This window comes from Choloepus didactylus, chromosome 5 (assembly GCF_015220235.1).
Source record: "Choloepus didactylus isolate mChoDid1 chromosome 5, mChoDid1.pri, whole genome shotgun sequence".
Taxonomy (NCBI): Eukaryota; Metazoa; Chordata; class Mammalia; order Pilosa; family Megalonychidae; genus Choloepus; species Choloepus didactylus.
In genome coordinates this window covers 47578863-47601201 of record NC_051311.1, presented here as the reverse complement: position 1 = coordinate 47601201, position 22339 = coordinate 47578863, and the positions used below count along the sequence as shown (strand labels likewise).

The window sequence follows — 22339 nt, the reverse complement described above, 5'->3', positions numbered from 1 at the left end:
TGATAAAACCTAACATATTTCACCTTCTCTTTCTTTAGTGACATTAGCAAAATGTTGTCATAAAAATCTTGTCTGCTTACCTATAAGTTATGTTAAAAAGCTGTTTTTATCCCTGTTTGATCCAGGTGAAGGCAGGGATCTAAAATGCCTGCTCTAGGGCCATATAACTAATAGAAGATCTGGTGCTAGAACCTACATCCTTTCACTACAAATTAAATGTTCAGACTGAAACTGGAAAACATATGAATATCTTACTTAGAGCAGTAATTAAATATGAATGTGTATGAACAAAAATAATTGCTCAGTGAACAATTTCAAAGACAGTTATTAACCTAATTTCAAAGACAATTATTAATCTTATAAAGGAATATTTTAAAATTTGATTGATTGATAAGTAAAGTCTGAACAAAGGCATTTTAAAACTATAAAAGAAGTTTGATCCCTTTCTGACAATACTGGACAAATAAACTAAATATTAGATGTCTGTATTCTTCCCTATTCTAAGCAGAATGGTCTGTCTTTGTAATCTTTTAATAATTGCACTGAATTATAAATCTGTCTGTAGCAGAATAGGAATCTTACAAATTAGGTTTTCTCAGTCCCGAGCCAGAAAAGGAAATGAACAGGCTGCCCATTGCACAGCTCTAGGGGGCGCAGTTCTCTTAAACAAGGCTGAAGTTGCACAGCAGTATGCACCAGTCCCAGAAGTGAGAGAATGGTTTTGAGTACCACAGATTAAAAATTACAAATGAAAAACATTTGTATTTGTGTCCTTATTTTTACTAAAAATAAATCTGTAGTTTTAAAAAAAGTTGATAAAAGAATAGATAGTTTGCCCTTTGCAAGTATAGTAAAATGAGAACTAATTGTAAGAAAGAGCAGAACAATTTAGTGAAAAAAATGTGAACTGTAAGACAACTCAATCAGCTTCAAGTACATCCTGCAGTATACTTGATCATTTTTACAATATTTATGAAGTACTGAATCTGGCATAAGACACTGTTTAAGGCCCATTGGGGAATACAGAGCTGAATAAGACAAGGAATAACCTCAGGCAGCTTACCTTCTATCAGGAGAAGATAGAATATATCACAAACAATTTGCGTGAACTGAAATGACCAATCTGCCAAGTAAGGATTCTGTTAAAGTGATTAATAGAACTTGAGGTTTCTAATGTTCATTAGGTGTTTAATAAATATTGTGTGACTTCTTTGTGCAGAGAGCTTCAAAATAACATGTTCTTTTAAGTAGCTTCAATATTTTCCTTGTATTCTTGCATGGATTCCCTAAACTTTCCTGTCCAGAGCTACATGGCTTTTAGATTTCAAATTAGAAAAGTTCAAACTAATTAAGTTGAAGAAGGGATGAAAAAAAGCATGACCCAACTATAGTATGTCCTTAAATTTAAAGGAACAATATGTTAAAAATGAAAGGATAGAAAAAATATTCCATGAAAATAGTAACCAGAAGAGAGCTGTGGTAGCTATACTAATTTCAGATATAATAGACTTGAAGTCAAAAACTGTTAAAGAGGACAAAGGATACTGTATAGTGATAAAGGGATCAACTCAACAATAAGACTTAACAACTATGAATATATATGCACGTAACAGCAGAAGCCAAAATTATATGAAGCAAATAATGACCACATTCACATTCAAAAGAATGAAAGCGGACTCCTACCTCACACCATAGGCAAAAATTGACCTCAAATAGATCAAAGACAAATATAAGAACTAAAACTATAAAACTCCTAAAAGAAAACATATGGAATCATCTTTAGGACCTTGTATTAGGCAGTAGTTTTATAGACTTTATACCAAAAGCACGAGCAACAAAAAGAAAAAAAATAGATAAATGAGACTTCATCAAAATTAAACTTTTGTGCATCAAATTATTTTATCAGGAAAGTGAAAAATAACCTACAGAGTGAGAGAATATTAGGAAACCATATTTCTGATAAGAGTTTAATGTCCAAAATATGTTTAAAAAAAAAACAAAACAAGAACAAACAAACAAACAAACAAAATCTCCTGCAATTGAGCAACAAAGAGACCAGCAACCCAATTTAAAAATGGGCAAAGGGCTTGAATATAAATTTTCCAAAGATATACAAATGGCCAATAAGCACATCAAAAGATGTTCAACATCACAGCCATTAGGGAAAAGCAAATCAAAACCACAATGAGATACGAGTTTATACTCAATAAAATGGCTACTATTAAAAAAAAAAAAACAGAAAATTGCAAGTGTTGGAGAGGCTGTGAATAAATAGGTAACTTCATACATTGTTGGTGAGAATGTTAAATGCTGCAGCTGCTGTAAGTTTGTTCCTCAGGAAGTTAATTATAGAATGAATTACCATATGACCCAGCAATCCTACTTCTAGGTATACACCCAAAAGAATCAAAAGCAAGGACTTGTACAGAAATTTGCACAATGAACCAATGTTCATAGCAGCATTATTCACCATTGCCAAATGGTGGAAGCAATCCAAATGTCCATCAAATGATGAATGGATAAGCAGAATGTGGTGTATACACACAATGGAATATTATGCATCCCTAAAAAGGAATAAAATTCTGATACATGCTACTACATGGAGAGTTAATGCTTAATTGGTATACAGTTTCTGTTTGGGGTGATGGAAAAGTTTTGGTAGTATAGATGACAGATGTTGGTTGGTGACAGATAGACATTAGAGAGAGAAAATAATATAACAAATGTAGTAGAATGTTAAAAGTTGGTAAATCTGGATATGTGGGTAGGGGGATATTGGAATTGTCTGTATTGTTTTTGCTTTTGTTTTTGTTTTCAACTTTCTTGTAAGTTTGAAATTATTTCAAAATAAAAAAGTAAAAAAAACAGACAAATAGGAAATGTGTATTGAATTATAACTGATGACCTCTTGCTGTCTATTAAACTGATTATAAAGTTTCTCCCTAAACAAACCATGCCTGAATCTCTTGAATTAAACCCTAAGAGTAAACTGGTAGTTTTTGCTATTTTAGATTTTTACTTCCTGGGGACTGTATTCAGGATTTTCCATATATACTGAAAGGCTGATCCACAGCTTTCTAGATTTCTGATTCTTATGAAAAGGTTTTGGGATCAAGGTTACGTCTGTCAAAGTAAATTAGCAGAGACACTCTTTTGCAAGAGCCTGTTCATTCAGTCTCTCAATTCTGTCTCTGAAACCCTCCTCCTTCCCCTCAATTCATGGCACCACTGCCTAATGCAACCCACAGCATCAATCAGTTACATTACCCTGCATCCATTTTCTTCTCTGCAACCTACTCCCTACTCTGCTTCTGGACTGATGTTTCTAAAATGAAAATATCTTCACATGACTTCTCTAATACCTTTCCTAGAGCTTTCCTACAGGGTACTGTTGAAATCCTTATCATTGTAGAAATCCAGTAGATAATACTAGTTTGATTAATAGAGAGAAAAGCATATTATTCAGCAGGGTGAAGATATAAACAAAAACAAAGAGTTAGAAGAGATAAAAACTGTTGCCCCCAGGGAATAAGACAAGAAGTCAAAGGAGGTAGGTCAGGACATGGTTGTTTTTCATTATAACTGTGTCATTTAACTTTTTAATCATGCACATGTATATTTTTAATTTTAAAAGCTCATTATGATATAATAAAAATAAAAACAGTCTACTAAACATAATGGTCAAAACTCTTGGTAGTCTGGTCCCTGCCTCCCATCCTCAAATCCTGTCTGCCCAGCCACACTGAACTAATGTGGTTCTCAGTTAAGCTATGACTTTGCATGTACTGTGCCCTTCTCATAGAATCCCCTTCCTCCACCACATTTGCCTGGCTCACTGGTGCTTATTCCATAAGACTCTGATCAGACAACCCTCCAGCCAGGTGTCCTTGCCTGCTCCTCTGCACCCAGTTTAGGTGTCTCCCCCTTAGGGATTCTCTGTTCACAGTGCTCATCCCTGAACACTGAAATTGCACACTGAAATAGGGCTCACTGGTAGTTTTAGAGACCCCTGAGGGTAGGGACATCTTACCCCTACCTTTTATCCACAAAGCACACCAAGGTAGGTGCTCAGTAAGAATGGAAAGAAGAAAGACGTGACAGGATGGAGAAGGCAGGCAGGTACAAACCAAGCATTGTCTGAGAGCAGCAGAAGGGAAATAAAGGTGAAATCAGGAAGTTGATTAGAGAAATCTATCTGGAGGCAAATGGGGAAAACAATAACAACTAATTGGTCTCTTTTGGTATTTCCAGATTCCTAGCTCAGGGTCACCTAAGCAGGCTTTGCTAATACTGCATTGAAAAAAACACTCCTCCTCCACTTCCTTAAAAATGTCTCCAAACAATGCCTGGAATTCTTCACTTTATCACATTGCTTGCATTTTCAGGAGTTGTTAACAATCAAATCCCCCTGAAGAGGTTAGCCATAGGTACTTCATTGATATCTGTCTAATGAGATTGCTCTCACTAGCTGGCTGAGCCCAGTTCTTCAAAGGAAACAGCAAAGAGAAGTGGGGGTCAAAGAGACTTTGAGCACTACTGAATTGTACAGGCCAGGTGTGCACCATGTGGGGAAGGAGCAGGGTAAGGGGCTGCATGGGAAACCCCAAGGATCTGGCCTCTTGCTGGTAAGAAGTGAGACGGCACCAGCACCTACTGTCAAATACCAGCCTTAGCCCCTTCTCAATATCCCAGGCTTGCAAAGGAATGAAGCTCACAGGAAACAGTAATCTCTTAATGACGAGTTACTTGCATCCTCAAAACTGTATAAAAGGATCCTAACCAGGGCTACATATCCGAATCAACTGGGAAGTTACTGTCAAAACATACATGCCTAGACCAGTCCTGGAGATTCTAATTTAATTGATTTGGAATGGGAATCTGATATCTTCTAAAAAAAGCTCTTTAGGTATTTTTGATATGCACCCCAAGTTGAGAACCATTGGGCCGAAACAAGAGGGAGATTTCTTAGTTGCCATCTAAGGTTATCTTCCAAACGTTTTAATTCTTGTCCGAGTTGTGCATTTTCTCAAGAGGATTAACTTGGGAAATTCCCAGAAAAGTATGATTTAGCTTATGCTTCTATAGGTCAACCACACCAGAAAATGGTTCTATCATTAAAACTAGAAAATAGACAGTGTCTCAGAAGCTGGGGCTGGGGGCACTTCCATATATGACCTTTACCCCAGCAATCCTGTGTTCCCTCCTCTAGACAGGGAAAGATTAGATGTGGCCAGATAAAGGTGGGTGTAATAGGCCTTGGCTAGCTCTCAAAGCCTGGAGAAATGAATTTCTCACTTAATGAATCCCCTAAGAAACAAGATTGCATCCATTCAAGATACCACTCTGGAGGGAGAAACAGCCTAGCTTGGTATTTAAAGATACAGGCTCTGAAATAAAGCAGACCTGCACCCCAATTCCAGATCTGCCCCCTGACTAATTGGATGTCCTTGCCAAATTACTTGACCTTAGATCCACCATCTTTAAAATAGTCATAATTTTATTTACTTAATAGGATATTTATTAATACTAAATGATACAAGGCCTTGACATTCAAAATGTGGTCCACAGAATCACAACATCAGCATCATCCAGGACTGCTTGTTAGACATGTAGAATGTCAGTTTCCACCCCAGCCATACTTTCAGAATCTGAATTTTAACCAGATGTCAAAAGCATGGATACAATGAATGTGAAATGCTTAGCTCAGTAACAGACAAATGGTAAGCACTCAGGAGACATTACCTTTACCTACCAAGCTACCTGCTTGTCTTCATCTCTTTCCCTGTCTCTTATTTCCTGTGTTTGTTCCACAGTGGTTGGAGATCACATGGGTTCTCAAAGAGCTGGTGTTTGGGGTTGTTCAGTTTATAGGAACAATGATATGTAGGCAAATCAATCACACTGACTTGTGACAGATAGAAGATAATTTAAAATGGATGGAAACCTACAAACCATTCCTGGCACTGTCTTTTCCTTTTTCTCTGTACCTAATGCATCACATAGTCATGATGATTTTGCTTCCAATTAGTCTATTGATTAAAATTCCCTTTTTCCCTCTCCCCACCAGCCTCTAAGACTATTTCTGGCTGCCTCTTAAAAGATCTTCCCACACCCTCCCTTGTCCTCTCCAAATCCATTCTCTATCCCGTAAACAGAGATATCTTTGTACATCAAAAGTCTGGTCATCACTCCCCTGCTTAAAATCCCTCTGAGGCTTCCCATTATTAGAATAAAGACTAAAGTCCTCAACGTGACCTTTAGGGCCCTGCGTGATTTGGGAAGGATGTCCTTGGACAACCTTATCCAAGGCCCCTGTCCCCAGTCCCTGTAATCTAGCCCCATAGGTCTTCCTGCAGTTCCCAGACCTTGGTGTGCTTCTCATGCCTCGGGCCGTTGTATACATATTCTTTCTGCCTAGAGCAGTCTTTTCACCTTTTAATCCATAACGTGCAATCTCAGCTCAGATAAGGGAACCTGAGACTCGCTTTATTAATCTTCCTCATGGAAGCCTTCCCCTTCCTCCAGGCCCCTGTTATATAGCACTCTGTCTTTTTTCTTCTCATAGGAAAAATGATACTGAATTATAACAATTGAAGGTTGTAATTAAACATCTGTTTGTATGATCATTTGATTCATGTAAAGCAATCTGCAAACCGCAAGGAGGAAGAGGCCACATGTGTTTTGCCCAGAATTTGTTTGCTTAACTCCTAACACCTAGAATAGTGTTTAGCATTTGCTAAATAAATGAATCAGTGCATGTACTGGTGAAGGTAGGTGGGAAAAGGGCAGAAGAGAACTTGAAGGAATTTTCTTTGAGACAAAAAGGAAATCTTATGATGGGAGACCAATGCCACCCTGCTGAACAGAGAGCATCAGGAATCTACGAGGTCAGAATGATCCATAAACACTGTAATGTTAGCACTGACTAGATTCTCAAAGATGGAACCTGGTAGTTCTCAATTTAAAAATTATTCAAAATGGTTTTTAAAAATATCAATGCCAGCACCTCATCTCCAGACATTCTGATTTATTCAGTCTGGTTTGTAGCCTAGGAACTAGCACTTTTACCAGCTTCCTAGGTTTCTAATGTGCAGTCAGGGTTAAAAATCAATGATCTAATCTCAAGAGGCAGAAGACAAAAGGTGAGGAGATTTGTTCAAGATAAACAACAATTCAGCTTCACAGTTAGAACTAAATCCCAAGTTGCCTGACTCCCAGACTTTGAATTTTCACTCATTTGGAAACCTAAGAGGATTAGTATTATAATGCATGTTGTTCTGCCTAAACCAAGAGAAACTAAATGGAAATAGGAAATATTATTAGAGTTCTGGAAAACTTTGGAAAGATATAATTGTATGGCCAATCAAGCATCTTCAGGTGAAGAAACCCATTAAGATATCTCCTAAACTGGACCAACTAAATCAATCCTTACTTTGGTCTTTTTTTTGGGTGGATTGTACCACAGCATATAATTAGAAGAGTTTACCTTCTTCTAGTTCTACTGTCCTGATGTGGTGTTTCTGGGACATTCTCATAAAATCCCAAGGTGTTAGAGGCAGAAGGGATCTCAGGATCATCAAATTGGGTGACAACTCCATATTCCACAAGATCCACAAGATCACTGTCCTGCAGTGATGGAGATCCCAGCACCTTTGTATTCATTAATATGATTGGATGTTAACATATCCATTTTTCCAAAAGAAAAGTTCCACAGGCTAAATAATAGATCAACCATTGCATTGATCAAGTAAAGACACTGAATTAGTGCTTTTTCACTTTTCTATTATGTTCAGGTAACAAAAAAGAAATAGAAAAAAAAGAGAATTTCCTGTTAACAGATGTGGTTCATTTTTAGGTTAGAATGATTTAGATCATGGTGATAAGTTTGGGAGCCCCTGATCTAATCCGATTAGATTTATTACTGAATAAGAGGTACATAGATGTTCCATAATCTTAGCACTAAGGCTCAAGTAATACACCAAAGAATAGGCACTTTCTTTGGTGTTTTTCCCTATCCACACCCCATGCAGCAGCATTATCAACCCCTCACCAAAAACAATATTTAAAATTCAAGAATCTTTTATTTAGGACCAAATGACTTTTACCTAAGCAGAAGGCAAAAGGGTAACAATGCTAATAAAAGAGAAAGAAGGAAACAAGAAGAAAGAAAAACAGAAGAATGAATGGAGCACTTAGTTACAATTATGCTTCTACTCCTGAGGCAAACAGAAGGGATATGTTAAAGATAATTGAGATGAGCTGGGTACATCTTTATACATAATTAGCCCTTCGTCAAAGAGAAAGACACACACACATGCAAACACACACATGAATGAGATGTAGGGACAATTAATTTCTCAGTAGCACCCAACTCTTAGGCCAGAATGCTATCCATGCTTCTCAGGAAATATGGTCAGGAAAGTTGCAAAAGTCCAATCACGTGCCACATCTTTCAAATTTATAGATTTTCTCCATTTCTAGTCACTTCCCTATCCCACTAGCCATTTCCTAAATGTCCTCATTCTCCATATGTGGTCTCCATACCTGGACCATCCTTCATGCCCAGACTGAGATATGCGTAACACAACCTCCCCTTGAGCTCCCCTGTACGCTCTCCAACAAGGAAGGCCCGCCACACTCAGGACCCAGGTTGCACACCCTACCTTGCTCCGGACACACATGCAAACTGTACATATGGGGAGAGGCAATTATAAAAATTGGAGAGAGAGAGTGTCTACCTAGCTTAGGGTTTAGCAAGTTTCTTTTCCCTGTACTTTTTTTTGGTTACCCATGAACAATCATCTCCCCAAATGTAGTGGTGCTTTTTGAGTTGATATACTGGAAAATACTCCCCACAGTCTACTCAGTCTGATATGCACAAATGAGTGTCTGCTCCCTTCTACAGCAGGTTTTAAATCTATTCCACACCTCAAATCGGCCATCCTCACAACCCAGATATCTGAAGGGCACCCCAGAATAGCAGGCCTACAAGAGTTAAAAGGATGTCAGAGATGATTTACTTCAGCTTGGTTCCCAACCCAGGATCCTTCTGCAGTGTATCTGACAGCTGGTCAGACAGCTGACACATTATTGCCAATGCACTCATATTGACAGTACACAGAAGAGAATACAGGCCAGAAGGGCTCTTTGTGTTGTCCTAACAGACCAGGACTGGATTCAGATGTTTAGAACAACAGGTTTCCCTTAAAATTCCCACTACAAAGGGCTGGTCCTCTTTGTAAATTGTAAGGGATTTCACAACTACACAAGTTTCTAAGTTTGTAATAATATGCACACTTTCAAAGTTAATGATGAAAGCCATAGTTCCCTGGATAAATGATCTTTTACTTACTAAGCTCCTTCACTGTACCCCTTTATCTTAAGCCTAATTTCTACCTGAGTGGTTAAGAGAATACAGCTGCGGGAGGCCAGTGAATGGTGTTCTTCCAGAGTAACATCACTCTGGTCTCCAATACCATCACTCCATATGACCACCATCTTTCATCCCCTCCAGAAAAGAATCACCTGGAGCAGTTTCTGCTGGAGTATGGTGTTATCCCGAGAATCTGTGCGGTTGTCATCACGGAGCTTGAGTGGGCGGTAGACACAGCACATGGTGAAGCAGATCATATACAGCACATACAAGGCACCCAGAATGCAGAAGTATGGCCGTCCATATTGTCTCCACTTGAGACTCACCAGCTCCTTCACTGGGGTCTGGTCCAGAATCTGGCGAGCCTGGCATGGAAAAAGAGTGTAGGTTGGTTTGACCAACATAGTGACAAATGTCAGGCATCCCATTGGGATCCAGAAATGCAGAGTAGTAACCATCACTATGATCATTCATTCAATGAGTCTGTCATTTCTTTCACAGTAGACTAGTAAGTTTCTATAGTATAGTAGGTCTTTGCTATTGTTATAAACTATTACAGATGTAAACATACAGTGCTAAAGAGGCTCAGAAAGTAGAGCAGTAGTTAATTGAGTGAAGGAAGAATTAAAAAAGATCATTCCACAAAGTAGCAGAAGTTGCCAAGGTAGGGAAACATAAGAAGCCATTACTCATTTGTAGATGAGTTAAGGTGGGAGATATGGGAAATCCTATTGTGGGGGTGCACAGGAGTTATAATTATTGAAGTAAATATGGGCCAGATCATCATACATCTTGAAAGCCAGATTAGGAGTTCAAATTTATTTTTTTTCCTAAATGCAATAGAAAGCTACAGGAGTACTCAAACAGGGGAATGAAGTAGTCATATTTGCTCTGGAAACCCTGAAGATTGAGAAGAGCAATAGATGAGAATACATATTAGGATGTGGTAATACTCCAGGCCAGATGGGATGGAGCATTGATATAAGTAGACAGTGAGAGGTTAGAGATACAAATAAGGGAATAATGTAAGGAATAAGGCACCTGAGAAAGTAGGAAGAGGCAGATTCAAACTATAGCATGAGGATTAACCATTAACAGAAAGAATATCTTTTCCTTGGACCTGGAGTATAGGAAAGAGACAGTGGGCACTATCCACATGTGCTTGGCAGTTAGGGCAGGAAGTTGAAGGACAGTTTCTATTTTCACCACGAGGTGTGAGTCCAGGTCTTCTGATGGAACTAATGGTGAAGGTAGTAAGGGATGTAGAAAGGGCTAGAAAGAAAAAGCCCTGACTCAGGAGAAGTATAAAAGCTGCAGGAGAAAGAGCTCTAGTAGCTATGGAACACAATCCATACAGAAAGACTGGGGTTCCAATTTCTAAGCAGTTCTGCTCAAAGCTTATCTGTTTCTATGTATCTCCTATGAGTAAGATCACACAACATGGCCACTCAACTTTATATCCATTCATTTGTACTGATAATCTTAGATGTTTTATGGCTCTATAAAGGTTCCTACAGAATTGTCATGTGGCAAATAAGCAACAGAAAGTACATCTTGCCACTATCTTAGAGGTTCCTGAAAGCAACTATCATTTTCTCCTTTCTAGCACAGTTCTCAATAAATTTTCATTTCTCTCGTAACACTCAATCCAGGAGAATTCTGTGGGTAGTTTGCTGACTGACTGAATGACATATGCATTCTTCCCTCTCTGAAAAGCACTCTTTTTCCTTATCTTCCTTGTGACTTCCAACTCATCCCTGAAGACTGAACCCAATAATTTCCTCCATGAAGGCATCTTTTCTGGCCCATTCAAGCCAAAATAATCCTCCCCCAATTTCCTGAAACTTTGCATAACATACAACCCTATTAGAGCATACTTTTTCAGTCTATAACAATTATTGAGGATTAGGACTAGAAATTGAAGAAGGTGAGTGACAGGAACTGTATTTATTTCTGTATTCTCAGTTCCCTGTACAGTGCCTGGGATGCAGGAGGTCAACATGTGGAATGAATAAATGATAGGAGCTTCCCTCATCTGAAATATCCGTATGAGAAAGGTAGGCAGAAAGAACTAGATCTAAGAAGAGTGAGAGATGATGGTAACAAGGCCTATTGGTTGGACTTTTCTACCAAGGTCACAGATAATTGTGCCCATGTCTATCAATTACTGTAGAGTCTCTGGATCCCAGGGCTTAGCAGATGGAGAGGTTCTGCGTGGTCACTAAGTTCTCTCACACAGCAATTTCTGGCCTGAAGCTGATCCTTCTTGACATTCATACCTCCCGCTTCTTGGAGGAGACCACAAGCTCTAGAAAGGACAGCTCCTCTCCTGAGTCATCGATCTCTGTGAGGTCATAGAGAGTGGAGGTCAACGGGCCATATGTCCACTGGATGTGCTTCCGCTTCTGTATCAGATGTTGAAACATCTGAGAGAACACAGGGTCAATGTGTGAGAAGCTGGTCTTGGGGAATAATACCATTAGAAGAGGGGTGATGCCCATTCCTTGGGGTCCACAGACAGTGGGGATTTGGCAAACTTCTGCTTACTGCTTACACAGATTTCCTTTCTGTTGTTGTTGTTGTTTTTTGTCTTTCTTCCCCACAAACTCTAAAAAGCTCTTAAAGTAGAGAAAAGATAAGGAGAACAGAGCTCTTGGTTACCCCCAGCAGATATTATAAAGGGAGATTCTTAAATCCTCACAAATCCTCCTAAGTCAGGGATTCACCAATTTAAGGAGCAGGGTTATTGGAAAGCCACCTTAATCAGAGTGTGTGTCTCACCACAGTGTTGCCCTCCACTCCAGCCAGCTTGAAGGGGGTGAGACCCTGGTGATTGGGCACAAGGTCCAGGGACTTCAGGTGGTCCCCACGTCTATCATAGGACAGCAGCAGGTTGTACATCTGACAGGCAAAGGTCTTTCTGGGCTGCAGGATGAGGATGTGCAACACTGTGTTTCCTGGGGGAGGACACAGGATGTCATGTGGCCACTGATCCAAAGTTCCCCATGTTTCCCATTCCCACCCTGTGATCAGTAGGGAGGATGTCCAAGCTCCTCCCGTCATATTCCTCCAGAATCCCACCTCCCTTTCCTTTCCCCAGCAGTTACCTAGGTAGTCCTGGGCTCGGATGTCAGCTCCATGTTCAATGAGCAGCCTCACGATCTCCTCACTGCCCACACAGGCAGCAAACGACAAAGGATGCTCCCCTGGGGTACAGAGGGATCCATGGCATGAGACAGCAGGATGAATGGGCAGTCTCCCCCATGTGACTGCCTCCTCCTTCCCCCACATCTCAGCTCTGGGTTGAGGGGACACTTGTTGAGCAGAAGCAGAGGGATGGCTGGTACAGAGTTTTGGGGAGAAATTGGCCTCTAGCCTTAAGTGCTAGAGGAGCTGAATCCTCCCAGGATCCCAGCCAGATGAAGCTGAGGGCAGGGCTTTCCTCATTGCACCCTCCCTCAGTCCCTGCCCCAGCTTCCCTTCAATCTTGTCTTCTTCTCTACCTCCCCTTCTCCCAGGCCTGCCTTCCTGCCCACCCTGGCCCTGGCTCTCACCAAAGTAGATGAGGTTTCTGGGGCTGTGGCGGAAGGCCAGTCCTGTAGCTCTTGCAGAGACGCTGGCTCCGTGGGCAAGCAGGGCTCGCACCAAGTTCACATTTTGATTCACGACAGCTATGTGTAGTGCAGTCTGACCTGGCCCAGAGAGAGCCATCAGTTATGGGTCTGTCCTTGGGGCCTCTCAGGGGCAGGACAAACCCACCCTTTGCCATAGGTCTCTGGCTGGTCCTTGCCCATGTCTCAGCAGAGTGGCTTGGGACTAATCCCAATTAAGTCCTTAGGCTACCCATCTCCTTTTCCCTACTCCTTCACTATTGGGGAGTTGGGAAGTTGCTATAAATATAATCACTCTCGTGTTTTTGTGAGAAAGAAGTAGAGTTGTATCCTTCAGGGACCTTGAAAAGAGTTGAAAAGAAAAGATAAATGGCTAAAGGAATTCACTTAGGCTAAAGCCAAGATTAGGATCTTTGCATTTCATAAAATTCAAAGAAGACATTCCTCTTGACTCCTCTATCACTCCTTCCCAAAACCAACCTTCAGAGACTCATTTTAACAGATTACTTCAGACCCTCCCACCTTGAATTACTGTCCAGCGTCCTCACCTACAAATGGCTCACACAATGTGGGCTCCTTGACCAGCTCTGGGGCAGCCTCCATCATCACCATGGCTGCTTCAAAATTGTCATGAAGTGCAGCTATGTGTAGCGCTGTCTCCCCAAGGGCTCCTGGAATGGAGTAGAGCAGGTGTGTCAAACCCTTTCCAGAGTCCTTATCAGTAAGGGACTCCCGGCTCTAGTAAACACCTTCAAGTTCCCTTTGAGAAAACATTCAGAATCCTGGGGAAGAAGATAAGATGTTTTGGCCCCAATCCCCATCTCCTTAAAATCTGATTCCCACCTTTTTGTCTAATGTTGCAGGTTCCTTCCAGCAGAAGTTTCTTAAGAGCACAAAGGTCGTTTTCTTTGGCGGCCCGAAACAATGGAGACTCCTGAATCCTGGGGGAGGATGGACACTGAGTCAGGTCAGAGACAGAGTCACACAGAGCCCAAAGATCAAAGACAGAATCAGAGATTCTCCGTTTAATCTAGGCACAATACACACTGAGCGTCTAATGACGGACTGGAAAGAGTTGTTTAAAGGACTCGAATGAACAGAGGGTCACACTTTGGACAAGAGAAAGCCTCACCTTAGGGACTTTTCATGCAGTTTGTATCACACTAATTCTTCTCAGGGAGAAATGGTGAGGCTCTCCCTTGGCAGGGCAGGGATTGTAGCTCAACTATGTGTGGAAACACAATAGATGGGGAGTAGTACCAAAGTAGGGGGCCCGGGGTATCAGTCATGTGGTGTTCCAGTGAGGAGAACAGAGGACTTCAGGCCTGGCTGAATTAATGTAAGCTGAGTAACTATTTCAGGGACATGGAAAGTTTAGCAGGCAGGGGAGATAATTTCTATTCTGGGTTTTTACTCCTGCCCCAGGCCTGCTGAACTTGCTGTCTTTAGTCAGGGGTGTGTTTGAGAGCTCAGACCTTCCAGGCAGAAAGGGAGCAATGAACCAACTGTAGATCTTAGGAGATTAGTAGAATTTGTGAATGGGGAAAGTCCTGACCTCATCCACCCTTCACGCTGCTTCAACACACATCTTCTCAGGGCAGAGGATCTATTTGTTCTTTTACCCTTAGATTCAAGGGCCCTAACAACTGGTTAGAACAAGAAAGAGTGGAGCTATTGAAATTCTCTAAGCATTTGTGCAACTCAGAGCCTGCAGCAGCCATTTTCAGATATTCATTCTACATATAGAACCTTTGTTATTTGTCTTTGCTTCTAGCCCTACCTGGCTTTGAACTAAACAAGAAACAAAGTAGAAGTGAATTCTGCAGGGCACTATTGGCTCCAACAGCAAACTCAGGGTCTGGCAGGTTGAGGGTCATGAGAGGGGGTAGAAAAGACAGACAAGCTGACTGATGGGTGGTTCCTCAAAGCCCTCTCTTCGAAGACACATGGCCAAGGGAAGAAGTGTTTTCATGTAAATGGGGAGCCTCCAATCTGTCCTTTAGGGAAGTGATCTTGGGTGGAACAAATAAAATGAAGAGACCACCCCTGCCCACATCTAGGAGACCCTCAGTCTGAGTGGTACATTCAGTTCCTCCGCGGTCAGGAAAGCCAGAGCTAGGATTCCAGAGTTTACTGCCCTGTCCTGAGGTACTGCACAAAGCCTGATGGCTCCAGCCCTCTACTCTCACTGCCCCTCTGCAGAGGGAGGTCAGGAACTCAGTCCTCAGTGACTGCCCTAGTCCCTCCTCATGGAGGTCAAGGTTTCCACTGCAGAGGCTTGGGGTCAGGGGTGGTAAGTAGGAAGAGAGCACTTCTAACTCGGGGTCTCAGACTGCATACCAGGGCTAACTACATAATATTGGAGGTCCAGTTTAAAATGAAAATGCAGTACCTCTTATCTAAAATTATTAATTGTTTCAAAATGGTGACTGCAAGGCTTTAAATCAAGTTCAGGGCTCCTCCAAAGCACGGGGATTTGTGTCACTGCAGAGGTTGCATGTCCATGGAATCAGCCCTGGAGGAACCCAAGATTAGCTTAATGTCTACTCATCCCACCCCTCCAAGCAGCTGTCTGGTGGGAGACACCTAGAAGCAGCACCTGCTGACAGCATGGGTCCCACCACTGGCTGTTCCTCCAGGGTCTGGAGCTCAGGGCTAGCTCTGAAATGATCAACCCCCAGGTGTACTGCCCCAGGAGAACTGACAGTTCCCCAGGAGCATATGCCCTGCTATCTCTGTATCCTCACTCAGGACCTAGCATACCACAGTGTACACAACAGACTCTCAACAGAAGTTAGATGAATTAAATTAAGAACTTTTCAATGTCAGCTGATTTCCCTGTCACCAGGTCAGCTCCATGTGTTTCATAGAACAAAACATTTCCTCACCCTTTCCCACAAAATAAACTCTTATTCACACTAATGGTAATTCCTCATGTTTTCATTCAACCAACAAGTTGCCTAAAGAGACATTGCTTTAAAACTCACAGGACCTCACATTTCTATATCATTCCTTCCCCAGAAATCACAGCCTGCTTCTCAGTAGGCTGCTCCTGCCTGGCCCTTACAACCCACAAATCCTTGTTCTTCTAGCTGCTCCTTTCAGTTTCTCTCTGCCCTGCTCCAAGAAGCAGACAACACAGAGCCCTGCCTGTCATTCTATGCACTTCCTTCAGACCTGTACTCAAGGTACCTGTGTGGCCCCAATGCCACACCTCCCACCACCACTGGAGAGGGGCATGCTGGGGCTTTGTAGGGGGTGGGCTGATAAGGTAGGGTATATTCAAGTGCCTAACCCAGTATTCTAGAAGTTCCATCAGGGAGAGAGACCCAAGTGGGTCAGAGGGCTTAAGTCTCAGTAAGAGTCATGGGGAGGCTGGTAGAATGGGGAAGCCTACCTCTTCTGTTGCAGCATGTGCGCCTCTTCCAGATGCCGGTCCCAGACTTGTTCTCTGACAAACCAGGAAGTCAGAAGTTTCCAGAACCCTTTTTCCTTGGGTGGAGGAGGCTTCATCCCCTCTCCTTTCAGGCACTGGGAAATTATAGGAAAGTGCTAAAAGGAGAGGGTCTGGGACAAAGCGGGCACTGAGGAAAAGGCAGGATCTGTTTGGGGCTGGGGCTCTGAGTGAGTGTATCTTCCATGTGACTTCTATGTGCAGAGTGCACTTTGTGGCTCTGGTGTGTGTGTGTGTGCAGTGATGGGACTGGTGGCCCTGCCTAGAGAGATGGGCTTTATCTGGAGGTGGGAGGAGCTCTTTATAGACCAAGCCCCTAAGTCACACAGTGCAGCCCTTGAGCTGGGAGGGAAGAGGAGAAGGAACGTCACTCCTGGCAGTGGGCTGGGTGGCAGAGGCTGGGAGACGTTGGGAGCTGGGACAGAGGAATTTAGAGGGAGAGCAAGGACCGAGTCTGGAAGATGGGTCCCACAAACAAAGTGCACAGTTGGTGGATTGCTGGATAGTAGGGAAGTTAAGACCTCAGGCTAGAGAATCAGACAGATCCTGGTTTGAATCCTTGGTCAGAGGAGACCTGAGAGGGCCCATTGTTTCCCTAGAGGTCAGACAGAAGGAACTGAGCAGAGGTGGAAGACAAAGAAATCTTAATTACAAATTTGGTATTCCTTCCAAGAGTGAAACAGGAGGAATGAGTAAAGATAAGACAGTAGTATGCTATTTTTTTATTAGATAGTGTTTTTGTTTGCTAAAGCTGTCAGAATGCAATATACCGGAAATGGGTTGGTTTTTACAATGGGAATTATTAGCTTACAAATTTACAGTTCTAAGGCCACAAAAATGTCCAAATTAAGGCAACAGGATGGTACCTTCTCTGAAGACCAGTTATGTACTCTGTCACATGGGAAGAAGCTTCAACTTCTGCTTCTGGCTTTTCTGTCTGTGGCTTTTCTCTCCAAACTTCTCTGGCGTTTCTCTGAATCTCATCTCTGGGCATTTTCTGGGCTTTTTCTGTATTTTATCCTCTCAAAAAGGACTCTAGTAAAAGGATTAAGACCCACCTTGAAAGGCGTGGGTCACACCTTAATTGAAATAACATTACAAGGTCCCACCCACAATAGGTCTGTACCCACAGGAATGGCCTGCATCCAAAGAACATGGCCTTTTCTGGGGTGGGTTAAATGGGATGTGAGTACCCCTATGAGTTAAATGGGAATAGAATAAGCATTCTCTCTGTTTTCCAAATGAGAAGACAGAGGTAAAGAAAGGCCAGTAACTGTCCAAAGGTGCAAGGTTGAGTAGTGGCAAAACTGGAACTGGTTTTGAGTTCTAGAATCTTAGCTCCAAATACTCATTCGAAATTGTTGCTTCTTGGGAAACTTCTGACTTCAGGATGTGAGAGACTTGGATAGGAATTCAATGGGACACTTTTCCTTGGGGTTCTTTAAGAGCAGGGTACTTACCCCTTCTTTGCTGTAAGAACAGATCTCTGCTCTAGGGACTGAGGGGTGAACAAAATAAACTTTAGAGAATGCTAGAGTACAAAGGAAAATAAGTATAACAAAAGGCAAGGAGGGATTATTCTTTCACCCAGGGAGGCAGAGATGCTGGTTGGGAAGGGGAGGGAGTCACTGTGTGCCACATTTTTCTGCCTAGCTGGGGGTTGGGGCAGTGTGTGGTGGTAATGGCCCCTGAAACCTTAGGACTTACAGTCTAAGGAGATGGAGGGAGTGATAAGGTTGAGGTGGGGGTTGTAGATGCTCCGATAAGCAGGAGCACCTGCCAAGGAAACACTTAACTTATAAAGCTAATCATTGAGTGGGTGGGTGTAGGGAGGGGCTGGTTATGGAGGAGGCTGGGAGGTCAGAGCTGCACAGAGCAGGTGCTTGTGGGCTGGCTGCTGATGGGTCCTGGAGGAGGAAAGGAGGATCTGATGTTGGACCCCATATTCCTGGTTCTTCGCCCTCTCATTTACCATCTCTGCCTTCCTTTTCTTCACTATTGGGAGGGATAGTACAAGGAACCTGAGTGGGAGCAACTTTTCCCATCTATCCCAGCTGGTAGACCAGATATTTGAAAGCTGCATCTTAATTTTCACAGGAATCCTCTCCTTCACCTTTGTGATATTCTGCATCTTGACATCAATTTTTCTTTTGACACCTCTCATTCTTTTCAGCCCTTCCTCAGCTTTTAAAAAAACCTTTCTCCCTCAGGTAGCAGTTTCCCCTCCACTATACCTCTAAGCGTAGTGTGAGTCAGTAATGCCTCCCAGGTGTCCAGAGGAGAACTGGGCTGGGGGCACCTCAAATACACTGTCAGTTCTCAGAACCCCTTTTCCCCAAAGCAGCCAGACCTCTTATTCTGATGTGATAAGGAGGAGAGAGCATATTACTTGGCTTTCATTTTTTGGAAAATATACTCCCCCACTCACATGCCCTTTTCACATAGGGAAAGGAACGGATTTTTTTCTTTGATACATTAAGAAAATTATCACTGGATGATGCGATTATCAGTTTTTGGTGTTTTGTTTTTTGTTTTGTTTTTAGTTTCTTGCTTTTATTTATTTTATTCTTTTATCCTAAGAAAAAAATTATAAGGGGGTTTCTGCTTCCCTGCAAGAATTCATCTCTTTCAACACTCAGAGTTGGGCAGAGAGTGGTAAGGAAATGGAAATAATGGTGGTTGGTACAACCCCGTTCTTTCCACTCCAGCTGCCTGTGTAAGACACTCCCCACCTCCCAGAACCTTTCCCATCACTACCCACAGATACTGGAAATGGCGTCTCTTTTCGCCAGGAAATCAAGAGGCCCCTCCCCTGAAATAGCCTGGAGGAAATTAGTTATTTTTCCACCCACCTTCACTACCTGGGCCCGCAGGTCAATGGGTACAAGTTGGGAGTAAGCAGGGTCATTCATTGCTTAGATCTATCAAGTGATCTCTTGTACTGACTCCCCAGTCTCCCTGTCTCCTGGCTTAAACCACCAAGAAATATCTAGGAAACGGTGTCTGCTGTATGTAAGACAACCTCTAGGTGAGCATATTTTCATGTGCTGCCATGTGTAATATCTACGTGAAGGTATCTTCATATGAACATCCCCATTTGTACAATTCCCTTTATCAGAAGTGGCATGAGTTTCTGCACATATCCTTGTCCTTGCATTTATATGGCTCATTCATTTATGATATGAATGAATAAGCAGGAGTGGTGTGAGCTGGTTAAGATAGTTCAGTTGTGAATAAATATCCTCCATCCTGTACTTGGACCCCTCCTTCTCATGGTCTGTATCTCTGTTTCTGGTTTTCCAGGGCAGGCCTTGGTCCTATCTCCCCTAATATCCCCATCCCCACCATCTCTGCTCCAGGAAGCAGATGGTAATTAGCCACAGCCCATTACTGCTAACAAGGTGTGGCTTGTTGGGTTCAAAAATAGGACGGGCACTGGGGCCTTGAGGCAGGTGTAATCAAGATCCATTGTTTGAAATTGTTGCCTCTCTTCCAGAGGCTCTTATGTGCAGATATGAAGTCCTCCCACTAAGGAAGGGCCTTGGAAAATAAGAATATAACAACTTTTTTTGTGTCTAAGAGAAGAGTAGGATGTAAAATAATATTAGAGGTTTTTTCATCCTGGGAATACAACAGGGCAAAGGCTAGGAATGGGGACAGCCAAAGGGAGATGAGGACAGAATGAGAGAATGGTTTCTACGTGGGGGCAGGTCCCCCACTCTCTTTCCCTGTCTGTCCATCTCACTCCTCTCCCTTTCTTTCTGTCTCTCCTTTTATCACCCCCCCACACACACACACAGACAGAACATGTATCCTTTTCCCACTTGCCACCTAAACCCCTCCCCTCCCTCAGTTTTGACTGACCCCTAGTTTCATATGAAACATTAATCTCATTCCCAGAACTTGAGGGTCCCTATTTCTACATCTAGGCTGGGCCTCTTCCTATGAAGCTGCTTCCCCTAGAGAAAGGCCACATAGGATAGTGGAAAGAATGTTATATTTAGAACAAAAAAGAGTGAATCGAGTCTTGGTCTGCCCTCTATTATCTGTGTGATGTTGAGTGGGAGAATCATTTGTTTTGTGAACCTCAGTTTTCTCATCTATATAATGGGTATGATAACTCTACTCCTCTGGAGCCCTGGTTGCTACAAGGATCTAATGTTGTAATGGATGTGAAAATACTTTGCAAACTCTTCAGTCATTTTCCTTCCTTTCCACAGGATTGGCCACTATGGTCATCCTGGAAGCCTCTATCATCCCCTGCCAGTTACTCTCCACTCTCGCCTGGCAATGGAACTCTTTAGTGAGTTGGAATGTGGATCAGGCCCATGGCTGTGATGTCACAGAGCCCATGAAGTCAGAGGGCCTATGGAAGGGAAAGGGAGAAAACGGTGCTGGGAAGGGGTAAGGGCAGGGACAGGGACAGGGGTGGGGGGAGGCTGTAGACCTTGGGGAGGCAGGGAAGGCCAAAGGCAGTGGATGGGCAGGCCCATGACTTCTCTGAGCTCTCAGCTCTACAGGGCCATGCTCCTGACAGCCATCCTGCTGCTGCTGCAGGTGAAAGGGGTGAAGTCTCAGAAGGGGACCCCAGACATCAAGGAGAGGAGCCAGAAAGACGAAACACCCTCCACAGGTAGGCAGAGAAGAGGGAAGCAAAGTCTGTAGTCTAGGAATCAGATCTGTTTGGTGTCAAGCCTGAAGCTACCTATGATGCTAGGGAAAGATGTGAAATAGGTTTATGTTATCAGAGATAACCACAGTCCCCTGTTTTTATAGTGGTGTCATGTAAAAGAACTAGAGCAGGGTTTGTTAGCTTGTGGTTTCAGAAGCATACCATAGAATAGCTGGAATTGCATGCAACTTTCATTTGTAAGAGAAAAGGTACATGTGTCTGGGGAGAAAGCATACAATTTTCATCATATTTTAAGGTGCTCCTCACCTCCTAAAAGGTATAATACATTAAAGGAGGGAGGTTAGAGTTATAAATAGGGGTGTACATGTACTTGAATTGGGGCTGTGGCTGAACACAGATCAGAAGAGGTCTCTAGAAGGAGCATGGCCTTGGCCAAGGCCAAGGCTATGGGTAGGTGGGGTCAAAGTCCCAGGCCCTAATTTTCTACCACAATCTCCAACTTCTTCCCCTCTCTGGTTCAGGTCAGGCGCAGGGTAGGGGCAATTCAGGATCATTGCTTTCAGTCCTTTCTCCTCTCCCCTGTTTCAGGCCAGGATCAAGAGCAGTTTGAAGAGCATTTTATGGCCTCCTCAGTGGGGGAGATGTGGGAGTTGCTGGACATGGCACAGCAAGAGGAGGATGAGACATCAGAGACGGCAGCTGTCCGTGACCACCTTTTTGACCTAGCCTTCTGCTTTAATCTGGCAAGCATCATGGTTTTTTTATGAGGGACATTGAGGCTGAGGTCGTTGCCTGGTTCCTGGATGAGGACTTGGATATCTACCTCCACTTCATGATTGCTTACTGACCCTGTCTCCCCATGGGGCTCCAGGTCCCCACCACTCTCAAGGGGGACATACACTCAGCTTCCTGCCTCTTGCCAGCCGGCTCTTTATCTCCGGATGCAGCAACAGGGAGTTCCTAGAACTGGTCTAATTACCAGTTGCCACTGTTTAATCACCTCCCCAAGCTCTGAGCTTCATCTCCCAGGACCAGAGACATTAGACCCTTGTCCTTCTCTCTTCCATGCCTCTCGTGGTTTTGTTCGGGACAGCAGATTAGGAGGAGGAAGCAGCAACCATGAAAGTAGTAGTAATAAAATCTTGAAAACAATTGGGGGCCGGTTTTCTGAGACTTAACTAAAGCCCTTCAATCTCTAACTAGTCTGTTTAATTGTCCAACCCTCTGACCTATTAACTTATCTTTAGACCCACCAGTTCATCAATCAT

The 22339-nt window shown here is 42.8% G+C and overlaps 2 protein-coding genes across 3 annotated transcripts in view; one reads left to right on the top strand and one right to left on the bottom strand.

Moving 5' to 3' along the window:
- The window catches only part of TRPV5 (transient receptor potential cation channel subfamily V member 5), a 37919-nt gene extending 21289 nt beyond the window's left edge, over nt 1-16630 (bottom strand). For both annotated transcript variants that reach the window (XM_037837419.1, XM_037837418.1), the window contains exons 1-8: nt 16382-16630; nt 13828-13925; nt 13533-13655; nt 12928-13065; nt 12481-12579; nt 12155-12330; nt 11653-11799; nt 9526-9738 (exon numbers count right to left, since the gene is read on the bottom strand). In XM_037837419.1, coding sequence (XP_037693347.1) covers nt 9526-9738; nt 11653-11799; nt 12155-12330; nt 12481-12579; nt 12928-13065; nt 13533-13655; nt 13828-13925; nt 16382-16497 — 1110 coding nt within the window. In that variant the 5' untranslated portion in view covers nt 16498-16630. The remainder of the gene's footprint in view (nt 1-9525; nt 9739-11652; nt 11800-12154; nt 12331-12480; nt 12580-12927; nt 13066-13532; nt 13656-13827; nt 13926-16381) is intronic.
- A 4278-nt stretch (nt 16631-20908) lies between these two features.
- LLCFC1 (LLLL and CFNLAS motif containing 1) lies at nt 20909-21838 on the top strand. The gene is made up of 2 exons (XM_037835894.1): nt 20909-21071; nt 21660-21838. The coding sequence occupies exons 1-2, from the start codon at nt 20918-20920 to the stop codon at nt 21836-21838; spliced, it is 333 nt and encodes a 110-aa protein (XP_037691822.1). The 5' UTR covers nt 20909-20917.
- Nucleotides 21839-22339: the final 501 nt, after the last annotated feature.

Bases quoted from the DNA above. Each gene is read 5' to 3' on its own strand.
- LLCFC1 (XM_037835894.1), top strand. From the start codon at position 20,918: ATGGGCAGGCCCATGACTTCTCTGAGCTCTCAGCTCTACAGGGCCATG. The intron at 21,072-21,659 runs GTAGGCAGAGAA...CCCCTGTTTCAG, and splicing joins AGACGAAACACCCTCCACAG to GCCAGGATCAAGAGCAGTTT.